This window comes from Watersipora subatra, chromosome 11, assembly GCF_963576615.1.
Source record: "Watersipora subatra chromosome 11, tzWatSuba1.1, whole genome shotgun sequence".
Taxonomy (NCBI): domain Eukaryota; kingdom Metazoa; phylum Bryozoa; class Gymnolaemata; order Cheilostomatida; family Watersiporidae; genus Watersipora; species Watersipora subatra.
Window position 1 is genome coordinate 35093526 of NC_088718.1, and position 19885 is coordinate 35113410.

General features: G+C 33.4%; 1 protein-coding gene across 1 annotated transcript in view; it reads left to right on the top strand.

Moving 5' to 3' along the window:
• Window positions 1-19885, top strand: part of LOC137408001 (uncharacterized) — a 76401-nt gene that overhangs the window by 40845 nt on the left and 15671 nt on the right. Inside the window, exons 8-20 of the mRNA XM_068094391.1 lie at window positions 6147-6216; window positions 6590-6642; window positions 7194-7281; window positions 8889-8950; window positions 10377-10446; window positions 11363-11451; window positions 11716-11785; window positions 12158-12210; window positions 12738-12807; window positions 14091-14143; window positions 14472-14601; window positions 16877-16987; window positions 17405-17548. Of these exons, the coding sequence (XP_067950492.1) occupies window positions 6147-6216; window positions 6590-6642; window positions 7194-7281; window positions 8889-8950; window positions 10377-10446; window positions 11363-11451; window positions 11716-11785; window positions 12158-12210; window positions 12738-12807; window positions 14091-14143; window positions 14472-14601; window positions 16877-16987; window positions 17405-17548 (1063 nt within the window). The remainder of the gene's footprint in view (window positions 1-6146; window positions 6217-6589; window positions 6643-7193; window positions 7282-8888; window positions 8951-10376; window positions 10447-11362; window positions 11452-11715; window positions 11786-12157; window positions 12211-12737; window positions 12808-14090; window positions 14144-14471; window positions 14602-16876; window positions 16988-17404; window positions 17549-19885) is intronic.

A 19885-nucleotide genomic window follows, 5' to 3' on the forward strand; every position in this document is an offset into this window, starting at 1 on the left:
AGCTATACCTATTAGCCTGGGCATGGCTCTCGTGGGGATTGGGAGAGAGAGCCTGGGACACATAGCGAAAAAAAGGTAAGATAACTTCTGCAAAACGAGCGACATATATTACATATGACGCTCAGACATACTAATGAAAGCGTTTCGATAGATTCAGATCTCACGATGTATTAGATGTGGCGCGTTTAAAAGCCTATCGTCACGGTAACGTGACTTGATCTAGTGAAAGGTCCTATGTTTTTGATAGACTGGGTAGTAATGTAATACCCCGTTTGATAACAAAACGATAAGAACCATCGGTTACTATTCTCTTGCGTTTTCACGTTTGCAGTTTCATTTCATATCATGATTAAAAAAATGGAGCGATTCAAAATTCATCTATCAAAGCTAGACATAGTCACGCTGAGACTAAAACAGTCTCAATTTTAGCTTTACAACATATTATCGCAGGTTTTGACTAATTTTTAGTTTTTCCTACTGGCTTCGGAAAAAGTATTTGCTTTCAGATGGCACCGTTTTGCAGTGGTAGGTCCGAGTTGTTCATAATAACTGTCGCGAGTAATCACATTACTCGCGAGTAAAATAAAACTGAGATTACTTTTTACTAGATAAACTTTTCTTTATTAGCAGCGTGCGATTCATTTTTGTTGTTCTATAGCTATTTGTTTGTATTTTTATTGTAAAAATCTTTTATTCAATTGATTTAATTTTTGATTATAATTAAATCAATACCTAATTAATTAAACATATGAAATAATATAATTCTCGTGATTGATTTACTATGCAACCAACATTTCATACTTACCAACCAGCGTTTGTTTGCTGCCAATTCAGATTAAAAATAATACATAATACTCGCGAAGATCATAAAAAAGACCGTCACATGATACTCCTTCGGAAATAACGATTGTGATATTAGCGACTTCAGAAGTCGACTTTTAGAGTTGTCTTCCTCGCGTGTTGCTATGTGTCCCAGGCTCTCTCTCCCAATCCCCCACGAGAGCCATGCCCAGGCTATATACCTATGATCTTAGGGTGAGCAGTCCTCAAAGATAGAGTATGTCTGCTTGGTTTACAACAAGTTGTGCATGCTTTTAATTAAGTTTTCAATAAGTAAAGGTTGTTCATGTTTTAAGAGTCAGTGTTGTACAAGCAATGACCCTGTGATGTTGGCTGAACATATCTGAGTACTGACATGGCTGGCAAGGCCAATGGCATGGTCAAAATTGGCTTGCCAATTTAATTAGCAACACGATTACTTGCGTAAACTTATTTGGCAATTTAATGCATAATTTATTTCGAGGAAAAATTAATTTTCTATTTTCGTTTATAATGCAAATATTTATCTATATGTCGTACATCTAAAAACATCAGTCTAAGAGTTTTTTCTGTCGTATGTCCAGTTATACGATTAAAATCTAGGAATGAAAAAACTTCATCACCCTGGATGTGAACTCAAAACCCACAGTTTCGCAGACAGGCACGCTAACCACTATGCAATGCTTCTACCTTGCCGTACTATAGAATAATTGCCAACATACTTATTAGGCCTCTCATCTTCAAATGCCAATCTTTGATTGGTTACGACTAGCATGCTTGAAGATCATGGTTGTGTGAGAGATCATGGCACATAACGATTGTCAGTACAATTATGTCAAAGTGTGGCAAGCTAGCTGCGTGGCTTGGTGGTAGTTGGCTTTGCTTCACGTTCATGCATCTGCCGATTGTAGGGGTTCCAATCCTGTAAGGTCAAATCTTTTCCCCAACTTTCTTAGCTGGCTTTGGACAGATACTCCTCTTATTATAGTAATGACTAACTGAATGCCAGACCTTGCATGGGTAATAAAAAGCAGCTGATAAACAGTGACAGGTAATGTGGTTGCCATTGGCTATGTTGACTAGTTCACTAATCAGCTAATGGCAAAATTAGCAAATTGTCTGATTTGAGTACCTGAAGCTAGCAAATTAAGCTTGCTTATACATCTAAACTTACTATAATAGTAGTTGTGAAAGCCGTGAGCCGGGAAGCCTAGCTCCCAGCTGTTATGCACAGCTTCCAGCTGTGATCCACAGCCTAGTTGATGGTCTCTCCCGTTGTGTGAGGCATAGCCCAGCTCGTGTGGTGCTAAGCGTCACACGAGCTGGGCTATGCATCACACAATGTCGTTATATGTATTTCAACTGATGTAATGAGTATGTGCATACCTAATCCGTAGTATCGCAATTTGCCTGTGGGCCTTACTGGATAGAATGCCTGCTTGCAGACTCGGAGGTTCTGGGTTCAAATCCAGTGTGAAGCGGACGTTTTGTTCCGATATACAAAACCTTCAAAAGCAGAAATAAAATAAATAAATTAAAAAACATTAAATATGAAAAATCAAAAATCAAATAGATAAATAAAACACTACAAATGACAACCAATTTATTATATATATAGGCTAGCTCAAGCTACTCAAGTTCATTAGGTGATGAAACTTGGCTAATGGCCATTATATCACCTGCCATTGTTCATAAGCCATTTCAAATCTTAAGTAAACGTGTAGCATACAAAATAAGCAATATTTTTTAACAATCCATTTTATCTATTATTCTAGCTCTTTTATATTTGAATTATGTATTGACTGGACGCACACAGAAAAAAAACAAATACCTTTATTTAAAAGTGAGAATGGTAAATGTTGTATATGTTGATTAAAAATAAATTTTTTGTGCAAAAACTTTTTTATTACCTGTGCAACGCCGGACCTTTATCTAGTATGTATATATTTATATATGATGCGCTTATTTGACAAAGAATTTGGTAATTTAATGCAAAATTTACTTTGAATTAGTTTGTTAATTTCATTACAAAACATATAATTACTTTAAAGACACAACCGCAAACTGGTTGCAGATACAAAACCTATCAGAATTTGAGCTACATATATATGCCAATTTAGGTAAGACGTGTGTTTTGACTTGAGCTTAAAAAGGGTAATCTTGTCTTAAATTTTAAATTTGTTGACCTCAACTTGTAGGGAAGTGTTTTCGCATTCAAATGGTGTATAACACAGCAACAAATTTTAGAGCTACTAAAATAAAAGTTACTTTGTGGTCTCACCATTTGAGATTAGGTACATAAAGTTGTCTGTTTGTTTGGAAACTTTGTTTTCCAGTTTTTAGTCATGAGACTGGGCTACAAGGCAATGGGAAAACCCCAACAGTTGGTTTTTCCACATAGGTTTTCCCACCAGTTTGGATTTTCCCCAAAACCAAAAGTTCTACTGCCACTAGAATTTCTTTTTCAATACATGTGCATAGAAAAGCGTGCGTATAATTTCAAGTTTTGATCAGATTTTAATTGTAAACCGAATCAAAAATGTTTATATCAACAGTAATATATACAGTCTTTGTCCAGTAGAGAGAATCCTGTTGCAAGTTTATTTTTGTCTTTCATTATATTTTGTACATTAAAAGGAAGTAAAGTTAAAAATCAAACTAATTACAGAAAAAAATAGGTCATTACAAGACTCTTTTGTAGCAATGGCCAAAAAGACTGAGCTCTGCTGAAAAAAAGACTGCTTGTTATACATTCTCTTGACAACTCAGGCTAGCTAGTTTGCCTCCATCTCTCGTATTCTATTCGTAAATTTCATTTAGTATCTCACATATATTATTTTCTGTCTGAAGGCTGGCTCGCGGTAAGCCATCTAATTACATTATAATTCATTACTTTAGTCAACATTTCCCATCCACAGTGATAACCTCAGATGAGCATGACAATGAGTATTTCATGAGAGCATTAATATTTCTTTGCCTTCCTTTCTAGAATCTTCTTCAGATTCATGAATCTTCATACTTAACCTTCAGTTTACTATTTGCTATCATAATGTATAAATTGTACAAATCAATGTTTTTACATATGTATGAGAGAAATAGAGAGGGCTACTATCTATATCACATCTCACAACATAGTATAGACTATTTTGGCTGAGTTCACTTCATAACTTATCTGCAATATTTATTTAACATTCAAATTACGCAGGTATATTACACATTTACTAAGACAGTGATTTTTATGTTTATTTGTTTATTTAAGAGCTGCAATATCATTATTTACATTTATCTAAATAGATACTGTGTAATCAACTCTTACAGAAGAACAGGATTTTACATTAGCAACCTTAGCAAGTAACTTCAACAACTTTTACCTTCGAAAGTTGCCAATTCTCAAACTTCTCAGGCTGCGAGATGATGATTTTTTTTAGTGATTTTTATTATGTACATTATATTTATATTATGTTTATAACATATTTATATTATATTTATATTGTATTTATATTATGGTAGAGAAACTTGGTGACCTGCTGCTTGTGTTTCTATAGTTTTTATTTTGCGATTTATATTTTGTTATTTTATGAGGCAAAGTATAGCTCAATAAATTTTAAATGTTTCTATTGTTTTAGATTACCAAGACATTAGCTTGGTTCGTAAAAAAACTAAATCAAAGCGTTACAGAATGGAGTCCAAAAGCAAGAAAGAGAATGATGAATTGGTAAATATAACTATAGCACTTATCTTCATCTTGTGAGTTGCAAGAAACTTGTTACTTTGTTGTATTTTGTTGAATCACTGCGGTTCTATGGTTCGAATGGGTACAAAGTTGCTTCCACTCCAAATCATAGAAGCGGTAAAATTCGAACACATTCGAAAGCATTTGCGTTTTGCTCTGCTGAACTTTTGCAAAGACATTCACTGTGAGAGTACTTCGACATCATAGAAACAGTTTTGGCTGATCAATCCAAATCCATAATATTCTCTAAGCTCTCTCCAGTGGAGGTAAAACAATTTCAGCCCAGAACTCTGCGGGTCTCTGCTGTCAAAATGTTCTACTGTTACTAATTACTATTTCTGCTTACTTTTTGCCTTTACATTAACAATTACATTTGCAATATGAAACTAATAGTAATAAAATTGTTTTAAACTAAACTTAAACTTTCAGTTTACTTATTTTTATATACTTATATATATATAATTATCATCTATATGTATGATGATAATTATATTTTTATATATATTTGAAAAAATATTAAGAAGAAAGTAAACTTTTAGTAATGGTGCTACATATTTGTTTCGTGCGATGCACTCATCAGACGCGGTTGGACTAAAATGAAAAGCTGTACCAGATGTACTGAAATGCTAGAAATGGGCTCGATGTGTTAATCATGTGATTTAGTGCTAAGTGTAAACAAGAAGATAACTCCTAGCATGTCTGCAATTAGAAGTCAATTAATTTCTTTTATTCAATGTGCTCAAGTGTGGTTTACACATTGTGAAGTATTTTTCTAATAAACATAGTTTGCATCATTTTGTTTTGTTTGTATATGGTTGTGCTTGAGCTAATATTTTCCATGTTATGTTGTATGCTGAGTTGCTGTCTTTCAACTTCCAAATGTGCTTGGTCAGTTCTGTATGGTACTGTTTGTTTTTGTGGTTAAACGAGGCTGATAAAAACTTGATAATATATATACTTGATAATTATATATATATATATATACTTGATAATTATATATATATATATATATATATATATATATATATATATATATATATATATATATATAATTATCATCTATATGTATGATGGTAAATAATATATATACATGTATATAATTATCGTCAATATGTATGATGATAATTCGAAAAAGTATTTCAAATTTAATCAGCTTGCACCAATGATGAATAGAGGCTCTTTCAGACTTCTTACAGTACTTTATGGGTACTTAATCTCAAAAATATCAAAAAAGAAAGCCCATCTACAATATTCAAATAATCAACACAAATGCTGCTGGTCTTTACACATTAATATTTTCAGTAGATCACCCAAAATGTTTGAATAACTTTGGCTCGCTATAGCAACTATAATAGTGACTTGATAAAATTGTAGTAAAACAGTTTGTTTGTAGTAGCTGTGTACTATATTTTTGGAAGATTATATATATATATATATATATATATATATATATATATATTAGGGCGACCCAATTAGGAGGGGTTACACCCAAAAAAGGGTATTAGCCGCCAATAGAATTGCGTTGTCATTAGATCCACTGCTGTACAACCAGTCGAAGACCTGGAAAACTCTCAAACTAAAATGCCTTTTATAGAACGCTGAAGAAGACAGACTGAGTGGTCATTCCGCCACAGAAGGTGATCGCCGTTCTACAGCATCTCAAGGTATTGTAAAATAATTTACCGCTAATCAATCACTTTTTACAGGAAATAGAGACATAACACTTGCTTAGTGTCCCAAATGTGCACAATAATCTGTTAGTTTTGAAAAAAACAGCGCTGTCAAATCCATCTAGTTTTGTTTCAGACTTAGTTAAAACTATTGTCAATATTTTTTTTAAGTTTTGCTAGATGCTTCAGTCACAAATTAATCCAGTTGTCAAGCAACCTTGTAGCTTGCAGACTTATAAAAGTAAGTTTATATGACTATGAACAGGTAGTTATAAAAACTTTTCAGAGTCTAAAGTAATGACAATCTCAAACTACTCATGTACAGTTCATGCATTACCTATTTTTTGACAAATGAAAATTCTTACAGATGTTGTTCCCAGACCTGAGTACAGCCTTGATAATTTTGGTTACTACAACCAGGTAAAGAATTGTCATTCATAAATATATAGTTTTAATTTTAGCTATAAACTAACTGAATGATAACAATATATATATATATATCTCAGTGTTGGTTTTTTTGTACACCCTATAAAATAAAAATGAATTTTCTGTGCAAAAACTTTTGATTACGTGTGCAATGCTTGGTATTCGCATAGTATATAAATAAATTGTTTGGGTTTTACAGTAATACTTTATACTTCTTGTTCTACTTAAACAATAGCTATATATTACGTATCTTTGAAGCTCAAACTATGTTTAGATAGCTTTGATGAATCATTACATATACCGTTGAGAAACTGTGAACAAGTTGCTATATGCTTTATTTGACTTCCGTTTATTTCATTAAACTTTACAAGCTTGAAGCTTCAAAATCATTATCAGCTCGAAAGGAGTTGTGCTATCGTAAGTACTTTCACAGTTTATTGGAAGTTGTTAATACACTCTAAAATCAGAGAGCTTGCTTGTGTATACAATTTCAGACTTCAAAGTTCAAGTCAGTTTCAACATCTTAAACACCGTTTTTGTTACAGGTGCCAAGGGTCTCACCCACCGATGCCGATGAAGGCACATACGACGAAGCAAGGGCAAATGATAGTGATGCAGAAGACTATGCAGAAAGTATGACTATCTTATCTTGCATCAAAAGCCTTTGGGGAAAATACTATTTAAATATGACTGGCTTCCTGGAATAGTAACGTAATACGTAAAACAACAAAAGGAGATTTGTCTAGAGCGATGGTTTAAACCTTGTTGGCTGTGCTGAACCCCAAGTTTCATATGCGCTTTCATCGCCATCTTGTTTATTGAAAAACAAAACATAATTTTCCTATTTAAGAAGAAAGTGCAGAGAATGACTCCAAATTAACATCTTCGCGTTCAAGGAACAAAACCAAAGCAGTGCATGAACTCACAACAAATTTCATATATTTTTATAAAAACATGACCCTGCAAATCAGTATGACTACTGTGGTTGCCTTTGAGAGACTACTTATGTGTCTTGACATCTGCAGAAATCCTGATTCATTGAAACCTCCCGGGTTCGGTCAAACTCGGGTGAAGAATCACTGGTTTGGAGTTTTGTTGAGCAGAAGAAGTTACTTCCTTAACTTTTCCACTACAGAATTTTTTGCTTTTTCTGACCGAATTAGTTTAGGCTGAAAAATCTTTGCTGATGTACAGGCGGTATTTTGCTGTTAATGCTAGAATTTCTGTCACGGAGCTTTAAACTAAATTTTCTTGCAATCAGATGAAAATTCTGTACAAGAATCAATGCACTTGAAAAACCAAAATAATATTTAATTATTTTTTTAGTTTAGTGAAACCGCCTGAAAAATAAAAGCTGTATCGTTTTCGCAATTTAACCAGACCACAAACCCAATTATCTAATATAAAAATAGTTATCAGAAATATCTGAGTGTTGAATAATCTTGCTAGCAGAACGATGTTTAGGTCTGTTTACAACTTTTATTCATTTAAACCAGAAATAAAAACCTGAAAATCACAATAGTATGCTGTGAATTTTAAGTGAAAAGGAAATAATTAGCTCGCTTTTTAAAAAAATGATCATTCAATATCTTAAATGTATTGTGGCAAAATTTTGGGTTGATCTGTTAACCCTGTGATCCATGATCAGTGTTTTTGTATAGGTACTAAGCGAGCCAGTGATTGACTGAAAGCATCAAACTTGGGCTCGGTGCAATTTATAAAAATAAAACGTTTTATCTGCGATTAAGTTTTGCCGATTTTAATCTTGAAAGATTTTGCCAGTCAGATCACATCAAACATCAAAAACAACTGCAAATGATAGAAAAATACTGATACTTTCTAATAGAATATATTATAATTTCGTGTAAGTTCATATTTAATGATAGCAACTCTGACAAAACTGTCACATCATGTCACTTGCTTCAAGTGTAGATAAGGTCCAACTTGAAAAAATATATCCATCTCATGCTTGACTCGTCTTTTCCTTTTGGTGCAAATTTTTTAGTGGTTCTAATGGAATGGCCAGTAAGAGCATGTGCTTGCCGCCATTTATAATCCTCAATCATTTAGCTAGGTGAGTCACGATGGTGCAATATTCATGCTTATTAGACTTTTGGTCAAACAGTCATTAATCACAGCTTTGTATAATGTTTAAAGAAATTTGCCTAGACTCATCAATTTATCTCCTTGTTGACTCGAAAGGCACAGTGATAGTTATTGCCCTGAATTATTTCTTATAGATGGTGAAATCGATGCTATTGCAAGAGCTAGAGCGATGATGGATCAGACAGTAGAGAATACGGTAAAGCCTTATCTTAATTAATACTCTGGAAGTCGACTGCATCTCGCTAAAGGTCATAAAGTGTAATAACTATGTGCACAATTATTCTAAGCACAGTAACACCAATAACGTTGCGTAGATTTTAATTTTGACACACCCCGGCAGTCAGATCACCTCAAACAGTAAAAAACAATCACAAATGATAAAAAAATACCAACAGTTTCTTATAAAATCTACTAAAATGTTGTGTAAGTTTATCTTTAACTCAGGTAACCCAACATGCACACAAGTAAGACAGGTAAACACAACACATTGTATAACTATCCATGTGTACAGCTACTACCTTAATCAATTAGAGCCATCTTTGCAGTCATCATATCGGTACGACGAGCTTTTAGTTCTGCGATGCCAAATAAAATTGCGAAAACTTATTCATAATAATTTGAAGTTAAAAATAAAATAATATAAATTATTTTAAAATAAAGTGATATAGGATCTGCACAAAACAATTCAGACAAAGTAAAGACGGTAAATCTCATTTACAAAGATGTTCAATAAATGAGTATTTAAACAAAACGTTTCACAGCCAAAAACATTTACTCCTGGCAGCATTGGCTGGCTTTCAATTTAATTTGAATATTAACTTCCTGTTTCTGACATTCATTATGTTCAATTAAATATATAAAATTACAAGAAAGCCATAGGTTGTTTGTTAAAAAACTTGTCTGCATTGAAGCTAAATGAATTCATTAAGGATGAACTTGCAATAAATATTAATAGATTTTATCAGAAAGTATTAATACTTTTCTATCATTTGCGATTGTTTTTGATGCTTGAGATAGTCTGACTGCCAGGATGTTTCAAGAATGAAAGCAACAAAACTTGATCACGGTGAAAACAGTCAAAGAATACAGTCACACTTCCTGTTTGTCCATCTCATTATGACATCAGCAATTATGTTCAAGTTGCAGTGGTACATATATCTATTGACATATATTTTAATTTGTATTTGTTCAGGATTTTTGGAATAAAACTTCAATAATAGCTTTGGATTCATCTCTATAGATGCTTCAAATTATTGGAAGATAGGTTGAGATGGTAGAAATTGTTTGACTTTTCCCTCTAAATGATATGTAAACACATGAGTACCAGATGCTAATGAGATCGTATGTTTATTGCTTATAAACAATATACGTGACTTCTGACATGATTTTAAAGAATTCCAGGCATGTATTTTTCTTTTGAGCATTTTACAACAGAGTTGTGGGTGGTTATTTCCTGCTATTTTCTGTTATGTTATTTATGAAAGCCATTGCTCATCCAGCATGATCAACATAACAAGGAACTAAAATTCATGTAGCATCATTAGCAGAGACAAATTGGCAGATGATAGGGGCTGGACGTAATAACCCCTAAAATGCTGTAGCCTGATATCTGGTAATTTTAGACAACTGATGGGAACACAGATGATAATAACCAGTATGAAAGGGCTGATGAAGAGAATGATGCTATTACATGTATGTTTGTTCACCTTTCAACTTTTATAACAAAGAACTGTAACAAAGCTTCAAAGTACCTTTTGGTATTGTTGATACATAAACTCTGTATTCATGAAATTAACACACTGGTCTCTAGTTAAAAACAGGTTTCATACACTAGCTAGTAGTTAAGAATAATACAAGCATTCTATATCAGCATGTGGTTTGTAGTTGGAGCACTGTATATGGATGAGTATCCAGAGTCGCAAGCATTTTAGTCAGTAGTCAAGAGTATATGCTCTGTACACTGGTCTCTAGTAGAAGTACAAGCTCTGTACAGTTGACTGTAGTTAGGAGTACAAACTCTATACACTAGCCAGTAGTTATGAGTACAAGCTCCGTACACTAGTCAGTAGTTAGGAGTACAAGCTTTGTACACTGGTCTGTAGTTAGGAGTATAAGCTCTGTACACTAGTCAGTAGTTAGTAGTACAAATTCTGTACACTAGTCAATGGTTGGGAGTACAAACTCTATACACTAGCCATTGGTTATGAGTACAAGCTCTGTACACTAGTCAGTGGTTAAGAGTACAAGCTCTGTACACTAGTCAGTAGTTAGGAGTACAAGCTCTGTACACTAGTCAGTAGTTAGGAGTATAAACTCTGTACACTACTTAGTAGTTAGGAGTACAAACTCTGTATACTAGTCAGTAGTAAGGAGTACAAGCTTTGTACGCTGATCTGTAGTTAGGTCACTTCTTTGGTTGTTTAGTTTGAGGCTACTATTAGAATCTTTGTTTAAATATTTTGGTGTATGTACATCACATATATAGAATATTTATTATATATTTTTATATTATCTATTATATGTTAAATATTATACAATATATTTTATACAACTTGTTCTGCTTCTATGTTATGTTTCACCATGAGCTTTTGTAAATTAATACTTTCAGATGATGACCATATATACAGTCTAATGGTTTGGCCTCCGCCATGCCAACCTAGCTCTGTTGACTATGGCTCTTCTACACTGGGATTAGAGGTACATGTTTAACTTACACAAGATTATCAAATAAAATTTATAATAATAAATTAAATAATAAAATGTTATAAAACAGTTTGTTTGTATTAGCCGTCCACTATATTTTTGATATATTATATATGTATATATTAGGACAAACCAATTAGGAGCGGTTACACCTGTAAAAGGGTATGAACCGTCAATAGAATTGTGTTGTCATTAGATTCACTGCTGTACAACCAGTCAAATAATTGGAAAACTTTCAAACTTAAATTCTTTTTATAGAATGCAGAAGAAGACAGACTGAGTGCTCAATCCGCCTCAGAAGGTGATCGCCGTTCTACAGCATCTCAAGGTATTGTAAAATAGTTTACCGCTAGTCAATCACTTTTTACAGGACATAGAAAAGTAACACTTGCTTAGTGTTCTAAATGTGCAATATAATCTGTTAGTTTTGAGAAAACAGCGCTATCAAATCCATCTAGTTTTGTTTCAGACTTAGTTAAAACTATTGTCAATAATTTTTTTAAGTTTTGCTAGATGCTTCAGTCACAAATTAATCTGGTTGTTACGCACCCTTGTAGCTTGCAGACTTATTAAAGTGAGTTCATATGACTATGAACAGGTAGTTATAAGTACTGTTCAGAGTAAAAACTACAGACAGTCTCAAACTACTCTTGTACAGTTCATGCATTGCCTATTTTTTGACAAATGGAAATTCTTGCAGATGCTGTTTCTAGATCTGAGTACATCCTTGATGATTTTGGTTACTACAACCAGGTAAAGTATGTCATTTATAAATTTATAGTTTTAATTTTAGCTATAAACTAACTGAATGATAACAATATATATATATATATATATATATATATATATATATATATATATATATATATATATATATATATATATATATATATATATATATATATATATATATATATATATATATATATATATATATATACTCATGCCACAGACAGTACTGTTTCGGCTATTGAAGCCTCATCAGTGCAGCTCAGAGCTTAGGCAAGGGACACAAATCCCATTACCCATGAGAGTTGACTTCCTGCCACGAAACAACTAAGTTGCCTCGCAGACTTTAAGAAAGTCAATGCGCTGAACAATCTAAACTATGTTTAGATAGCTTGTCCTAATATATATGTATATATTAGGACAAACCAATTAGGAGCGGTTACACCTGTAAAAGGGTATGAACCGTCAATAGAATTGTGTTGTCATTAGATTCACTGCTGTACAACCAGTCAAATAATTGGAAAACTTTCAAACTTAAATTCTTTTTATAGAATGCAGAAGAAGACAGACTGAGTGCTCATTCCGCCACAGAAGGTGATCGTCGTTCTACTGCATCTCAAGGTATTATAAAGTAGTTTACCACTAGTCAATCACTTTTACAAGACATAGAAACGTAACACTTGCTTATTGTCCTGAATGTGCAAAAGAATCTGTTGGTTTTGAAAAAACAGCGCTGTCAAATCCATCTAGTTTTGTTTCAGGCTTAGTTAAAACTATTGTTAATAATTTTTTCAAGTTTTGTTAGATGTTTTAGTCACAAATTAATCTGGTTGTCAAGCATCCTTGTAGCTAGCAGACTTATTAAAGTAAGTTCATACAACTATGAACAGGTGTTTATAAGTACTTTTCAGAGTCTTAAAGGTTGACCTGCAACAAAAATCACATTACAGTTATTTGGTATCAAAAGGTTTACCATGTCTTACTCTGCTGTGTTGTAAGTGCAAAATATGTGGAAATGCAATTACAAGCTCTTAAAAGCTCAAAATCGAACAGTTAATCTCAGCTATTACGAAAACACCGTAGTTTGGAATCTCTTTATTTCGATGACGTACTCAAACATTGTGGTTAATGTTTTGACACGTGATGTTATCACGTAAATCGAAAGACTAATAAAAGGCTCAATATAAAACTTCTCGTAGCACTAGTTTATGACAAACACTTTGGGTTTTACCGAAAAGCCCGTATCAAATATAGATGCTCGCTACTTACAGTTTTGTTTCGGCTTGGTCTAATCATCTAGTCGTAATCTGATCATGTGATCCATACATCCTGCCAAATGGCGCAAAAATTTTCTGCAGCATTTTTCGACTATCATATGTGACCAACAGGCTCCTCGTGTTTATCAGAGGATGATATGCACTCCTTTGAGCTGAGGTTAAAAAATTAAACAATTTTTTACGGTAGGTTTTGAGATATCAGTGCTCAAAGTGAAAGCATTACAATAATGATGAAAAAGACGTGTAAGGACGATAGACATGGTTTTATTGAATGCTTGAAGTATATTTGTGAAAATATTTTGATGAATGAAGTTGCATGAAACTGTAAACAGAAGCCATCGTGTTTAATTACGTCCCATTGGAGCCGTTTGGAAAGAGATTCCAACCGATGACGTTTTCGTGATGGCTGCGATTGACTGTTCGTTTTTGAGTTTTTAAGAGTTTGTAATCACATTTTCACATATTTTGCACCTACAACACAGAAAAATTAGACATGGTGAATCTTTTGATACTAAATAGCTGTAATGTGAATTTTGTTGCAAGTCAACCTTTAAGTATTGAAAATCTCAAACTACTCATGTACAGTATATGCATTACGTATTTTTTGACAAATGAAAATTCTTACAGATGTTGTTCCCAAATCTGAGTGCAGCCTTGATGATTTTGGTTACTACAACCAGGTAAAGCATTGTCATTCATAAATATATAGTTTTAATTTTAGCTATAAACTAGCTGAATGATAACAATATATATATTTATATCTCAGTGTTTGTTTCAGTACACCCTATAAAATCAAAATGAATTTTCTGTGCAAATACTTTTGATTACGTGTGCAATGCTTGGTATTAATCTAGTATATAAATAAATTGTTTTTGTTTTACACTAATACTTTATACTTCTTGTTCTACATGTACTTACACAATACCTCATTATATATCAGGTATTTTTGAAGCTCAAACTATGTTTAGATAGCTTTGATGCCCACAATCGTGCTTCTATTATATTCAGCATTCACATCAAAAAGCTATAAACAATCAACAAGTGAAAACTAAAAGAAGAAATTCCCATGAGGAAACTACAGGAAGGAGCGAAGAAGCCACCTCTGATATGAACTACATCAATGATCCAGTAAAACTAGGTGAGATTGATTAATACAACTAGTAGTTTCACCAAAACTCAATACACCAGCAATATTGTAATAGCATAATTTACTTTTAATTCTTATCCAAATTTTGGAGCTTCAAGTTGAGTGATCTGAATGTATTATTTTAAAATCTTCGCAAAACCTAATGTTACTATACAAAAACTTAACTAGCATACCTAATCTTATTTAATTAATTGCATTGTTTGCAGACTTGCTCTCATCTCCTATCTTGGTAACTTTTAAACAGACTTTGATTGGCTTGCAAATTTAACTTCGATTTGCTTGAAAATCAAGTTAACTTGTAATGCATGCTTTCCTGTGAGGTTTTCAGTTCCGTGTTAAGTTGCTTGCGAGTTTAACAATAGCGTATCATAATATTATTGTACCATTTCATATGTTATTATTGAAAGTATATAACATGTTCATTCTTATGCTATAATATTGATAAGATTCAAACCTCTGTAAGTATTTTTAGTAAGTTCAAAAACCATGATTGAAAGTTCTTTTGTAGGCTTTGCTAGCCCGTATAGAGAACATTGTATTATATTGTAAAAGTTTTGTGCGCTGCCTTCACTACTCCACCAATATAAGACTCAGTGAAAGAGTATATACAGATAATTCTGTTTTGTTCATAAGTAGTTACAGTCAAAAGCATTCAACAAGCAATGAAACAGGCGCAGAACAGCTCTGCTCTCCAATCGTAATGTGTGCTCTTATAATAATAGTGGGAGGCTCCGCTTCTCTGTTCCACTTGGCTAAACTCTGGCTCGATTTGGCTCTGCTTGGCTCGATTTGGCTCTGCTTGACTGAATCTGGCCTACCCTAGGACACTTATGTATTCGCGGCATCTAACTTTCGCGTTTTCGCGGTGTCATCCTCTCGCGAAAGTTTCATGTGCGAAACTAAACTATCATAACAAACGAGCGAAAAAGCGAAACTAAATAGCTTTGTTCATTGATACTGTAGAATGGAATTTTATAACGACATTTATTTTAACGTTTTTAACGACCACTATAGCATCGTTAAAATATAAACCCACAAAATAATTTGACTGTCAAAATTTATTACGTTATTATTTTGCAATTAATTACGATTATTTTCCCATTAAGAATGATTTATAATGATAGGAATTTGATGTCAATGCACACGAATTAGTAGATTATCGTTTGCTGGGGACATCAATCAATGCAGTGAGCACCGTGTGTTGAAAGAAAATAAGATACATGCACTGACACTCGCAGTACTACACAAGCAGCATGGCTCTGGAAAGGTTTGGATTCACCACTGACACCTCTTCAATAACTTGTAATTTTTTGAGATTTGTTTTGTTTTAAGTGATGTGACTGACGAGACGTTTTTAAATTAAAATAGGCAAAACATGACCGCAGTTAAAACGCTCAGAAAAAGACATCTTTTTTGAGCGTTTTAACAAAGATCAATTTTGCGGATTTTATTTGAAGTTCATTCGGAGGTTTTTACATTTTCGATGGGACATGGCCAAGCGGGTGTTTGATAAAACTTAATCTTCTGCAAACCTTTATAAAAGTCGTTAACAAAAGTATTTTGCCTCTGATGATGATAATAATGATGCCTAAGAACTACTAGAAGTTGATGTTTGTCTCTATGGCTTGGAATGAAGTGATATTCCACAGCGATAAAAACCGCGTCCATGGCCGTTGGGCAAATAACTTTTCGAATAAATGATGTTGAGGTCGGGTTATCTGAAGGAATTTATCATTGCGTTGGAACTGACCAAACAAATCCGTTTGAGTTGGCCTTGTGTTTGAGATGAAATGTTACATTTTCCCTGAGGGCGAGTTATCCGAGTTGGGCTGCACTTGCCGTAAAAAATTCCCAAAAGGTTGGGGCGGCTCAGCCGGCCAGCTAGCTGCCCCAGTGAAAACGGGCCTGTTGATAGTCCAAGAAACAAATGGCAGCAAGCGATCAAATTGCATTATTGACCTTGCCCACACCATTCTACCTGCGGTTCATAATTACAAACTAGTCGCAATTTTTTTTATCGGTGAACTGAACCTGAGGAATCTCTATATATGTTTGTTCCACTGCATTTATTTTCACATCACTATATTTTCGCACTCATCAGAGCTGCGAAATTAAGTTGCTCCGAAATTTTACTCTGCGAGCTACTCACGAAACTAAATACTAGCGAAATATAAGTGTCCTAGGGTATTATGACTCGAACATTCCATTACAATATTAGTTGATTCGTTAGAATCTATTATCACTTGAGTCTGATTTAACTGTCTAGGTTCATACCTCCCAAAAGTGCCCAGGCCCGCTGTTCGATCCGCTACTGATGAGTTACCTGTTATTGGAAAATTTTCCTATGACTCACCCGCAAGCAGGCCTCCTTTTGGAAGTAAGTCATGATGGAGAGTTTGATTAAACTTACTTTTTGTAATTAAATTTATCAATTCAATAGTTTTGACAGCATCTGCTAACTGTTAGAGAACAGCGAGTGTATTCTGAGTAGCAGTCTAATAGTTGGCTCAAATACTATGTTGTTAAATTTAATATTCAGTTTCTATATTATATTTCATGTTTGATATTATCACCATCTGCTTTTTTATTTAGTATAACATTTTGTTAATGCTTTTCTTTATTAAAATCAGATATGTGTAGTGTTTTTTCATTTAGTTGCAATAATAAAAATCTTTCACTAATACCAGTATTCTGTGTACTGAAAAATCAGATATGGTGGTGATGTACTGCTCATTCGACAGCTTCTGAAAGTACATTTTGTTTGTATTCATTACATTGACTTGTCTCATTTTAGCAAGCGTAGGCAGAGATTTGGCCAAGTTGCAGTTGAACGCTGAGAATTTCGTCGTCGTGCCGTTCTTTATTGAAACCTCCGTTGGAGAGTTTTGTGCGATGATGTCTGAGGATTATGGTGGCCGAGCCCGCATAATAGACACAGGTAAAAAAACTTGGAAATGCTTTAAACTCAAGAGCACATTTAAAACTGGCCTCTGTAATTATAACTCGGTAGTCTAGTCAGCTATGCGAATGTTTTATAGAAATTTTTTGTAACTTTGTTTAAAGCAAATCTTGGTGAGTTTATTAGCTGACAGGAAAACACCTTAAAAGATATCAAAGGGCGATTTTGCTACATTCCAAGGATGTTGCTGCGCGCTTTTAAATAGTACTGTTAGAGTGTTTTTTGTACTGTTTTAGATTTTACTTGTTATTATTTTTAAAATTATATTTTAAATTACCAACTCGTACATGTCTCTCATCTGGTTGGTTGCAGCTTCAGATATAAATTTGCAATGAATGCATATATGTAGGCCTATGTACTTCCTCATCGGGTTCATAAGCCTCTCAAGTCAAACTTATAAATTGGGCATAAAATGGTTTGCAAACAGGCATACCTGGTGCTGCTCAGGTAAAAAACACAACAAGATTTTCTAGTTTTTTGTAATTTTAGTCAATAAGAAAACAAAGATATAAATAATCAGTCTTCATGTCTAATATTTTGAGTCTTTAGAAGATGGTTGATTAGCTCAGTTGCTTAGAGTGTCAGTCTAGTAAACAAAGTGTAATGGGTTTAAAGCCAAAGATACTGGTCAATGTTTTAGTCATCTCATTATGATCATATTTAAAATCATTTTCATTTACAAAGGCACGTTTTTTGGCCTTAACACTTCCAACGAACAACGCGCTCAAAAATCTATCGAACCTAAAACCTTGGGTGGAGTCGCAAAAAACCATATGCGCAATTTAATTAAACAGGTTGTTGAATTAGAAGTTAGTTTCCATAGAGGACATACAGAAAACAAAGCCAAAGATGTATATAGATAGTAAGTATTAGATACTATCAGACACACTTATGAATTGTATCAGAGTACTCTCCGACCTTCAACAGACCTGATAGTAGCAGATGAACACATCAAGATATAAAAATATTATAAAATAGGCCTAGTATATTTTATACATTATATATATATGAATTATATAATTATAATATTATACTAATAAATTATTTAAAAGCAATACTTATCTTTTTTTTCAGCTACTGTCAGTTTCATGACTTGCTCATTCATCAGGATGTGTTTCAACACAGCCTGATGAATGAGCAAGTCATGAAACTGACAGTAGCTGAGAAAAAAGATAAGTATTGCTTTTAAATAATTTATTAGTATATAGCTGCTCCAATATATTGTTGAGCACTCTAATTTTAGTAATACTAGTTCATAATTCTTAGGAATTTATAGTTTAATTATAATATTATATATATAAATTATATAATGCATGTACATAATATTTTTACATTTTAAGCATTTAAATCTAGTCTAGAAATAGGGATTAATTTCCATTGATCACGTGCGTGAAATATATTTTATAAATCCGTAAGCTTCAAAGATAATTACTAAAATATTTAATAGTTAGAAAACCTTGCTTGATTGCACCAACATACATGAAAAATGGAATTTTGCATAATCCACTAGCCCACTCATGCTTGCCGCCAATGTAACATTGAAAGATTAACTGACAGCATTTTAAAATTGTAATTTATGACAATATAATCATGATATTTCAGTTTTCAACAATGCTTTTGATGTTGGAAGAACTTAAAACCAGTTTTGAAGGCAAAAATGCTTACGATGCAATCTCTATGTGTGTCATAAGGAGTTCATTTTGTCGGCAAAACATACATGAGTGACGGGCAATGTTACTGGTGCTGATTAACCGATGCTTGAATGCGAGGCAAAAGTCCTTCTGTTGGCAGCCATTTTTATAAATTTTTTCCATTTAGTCGCCATGTTATGTCGATATGGTTACCCAATACAACCGACAATTATAACACAAAGTCATAGCAGATTCCACAAATACCAAACACGTGCGCGTCATATTTATACATCTCGCAATTAATTTTTGACCAGTGGTTATAAAATTGCACCAATCGGTTTGTGGGTATCATCTTGTATAATGCTCTAGCAAAAAATTCATTACACGACTAGAAAATTAAACCAACTTTTCATAAAAATTAGCTATTCTCAAAAGCCATATGTTGAAAGACCTATTCACGCATGCTCTGCTTTCATGAAGAACGAATTTGAAGGGGCTATGTTTAGATAATTTAGCTCAAAAAATGAGCTAATTTAGTGCAATTGCGTAGCATCCCAGCTGTTCCCAGTCAATATTTTGCAAAGGTCATGAAAAATGCAAAAAGTTGAAAATAGAGCGCCAACCTTTAATTGCACACCACCTCCATTCGACTGTCACTTTGACATTCTTTGATCTTTACAAACCC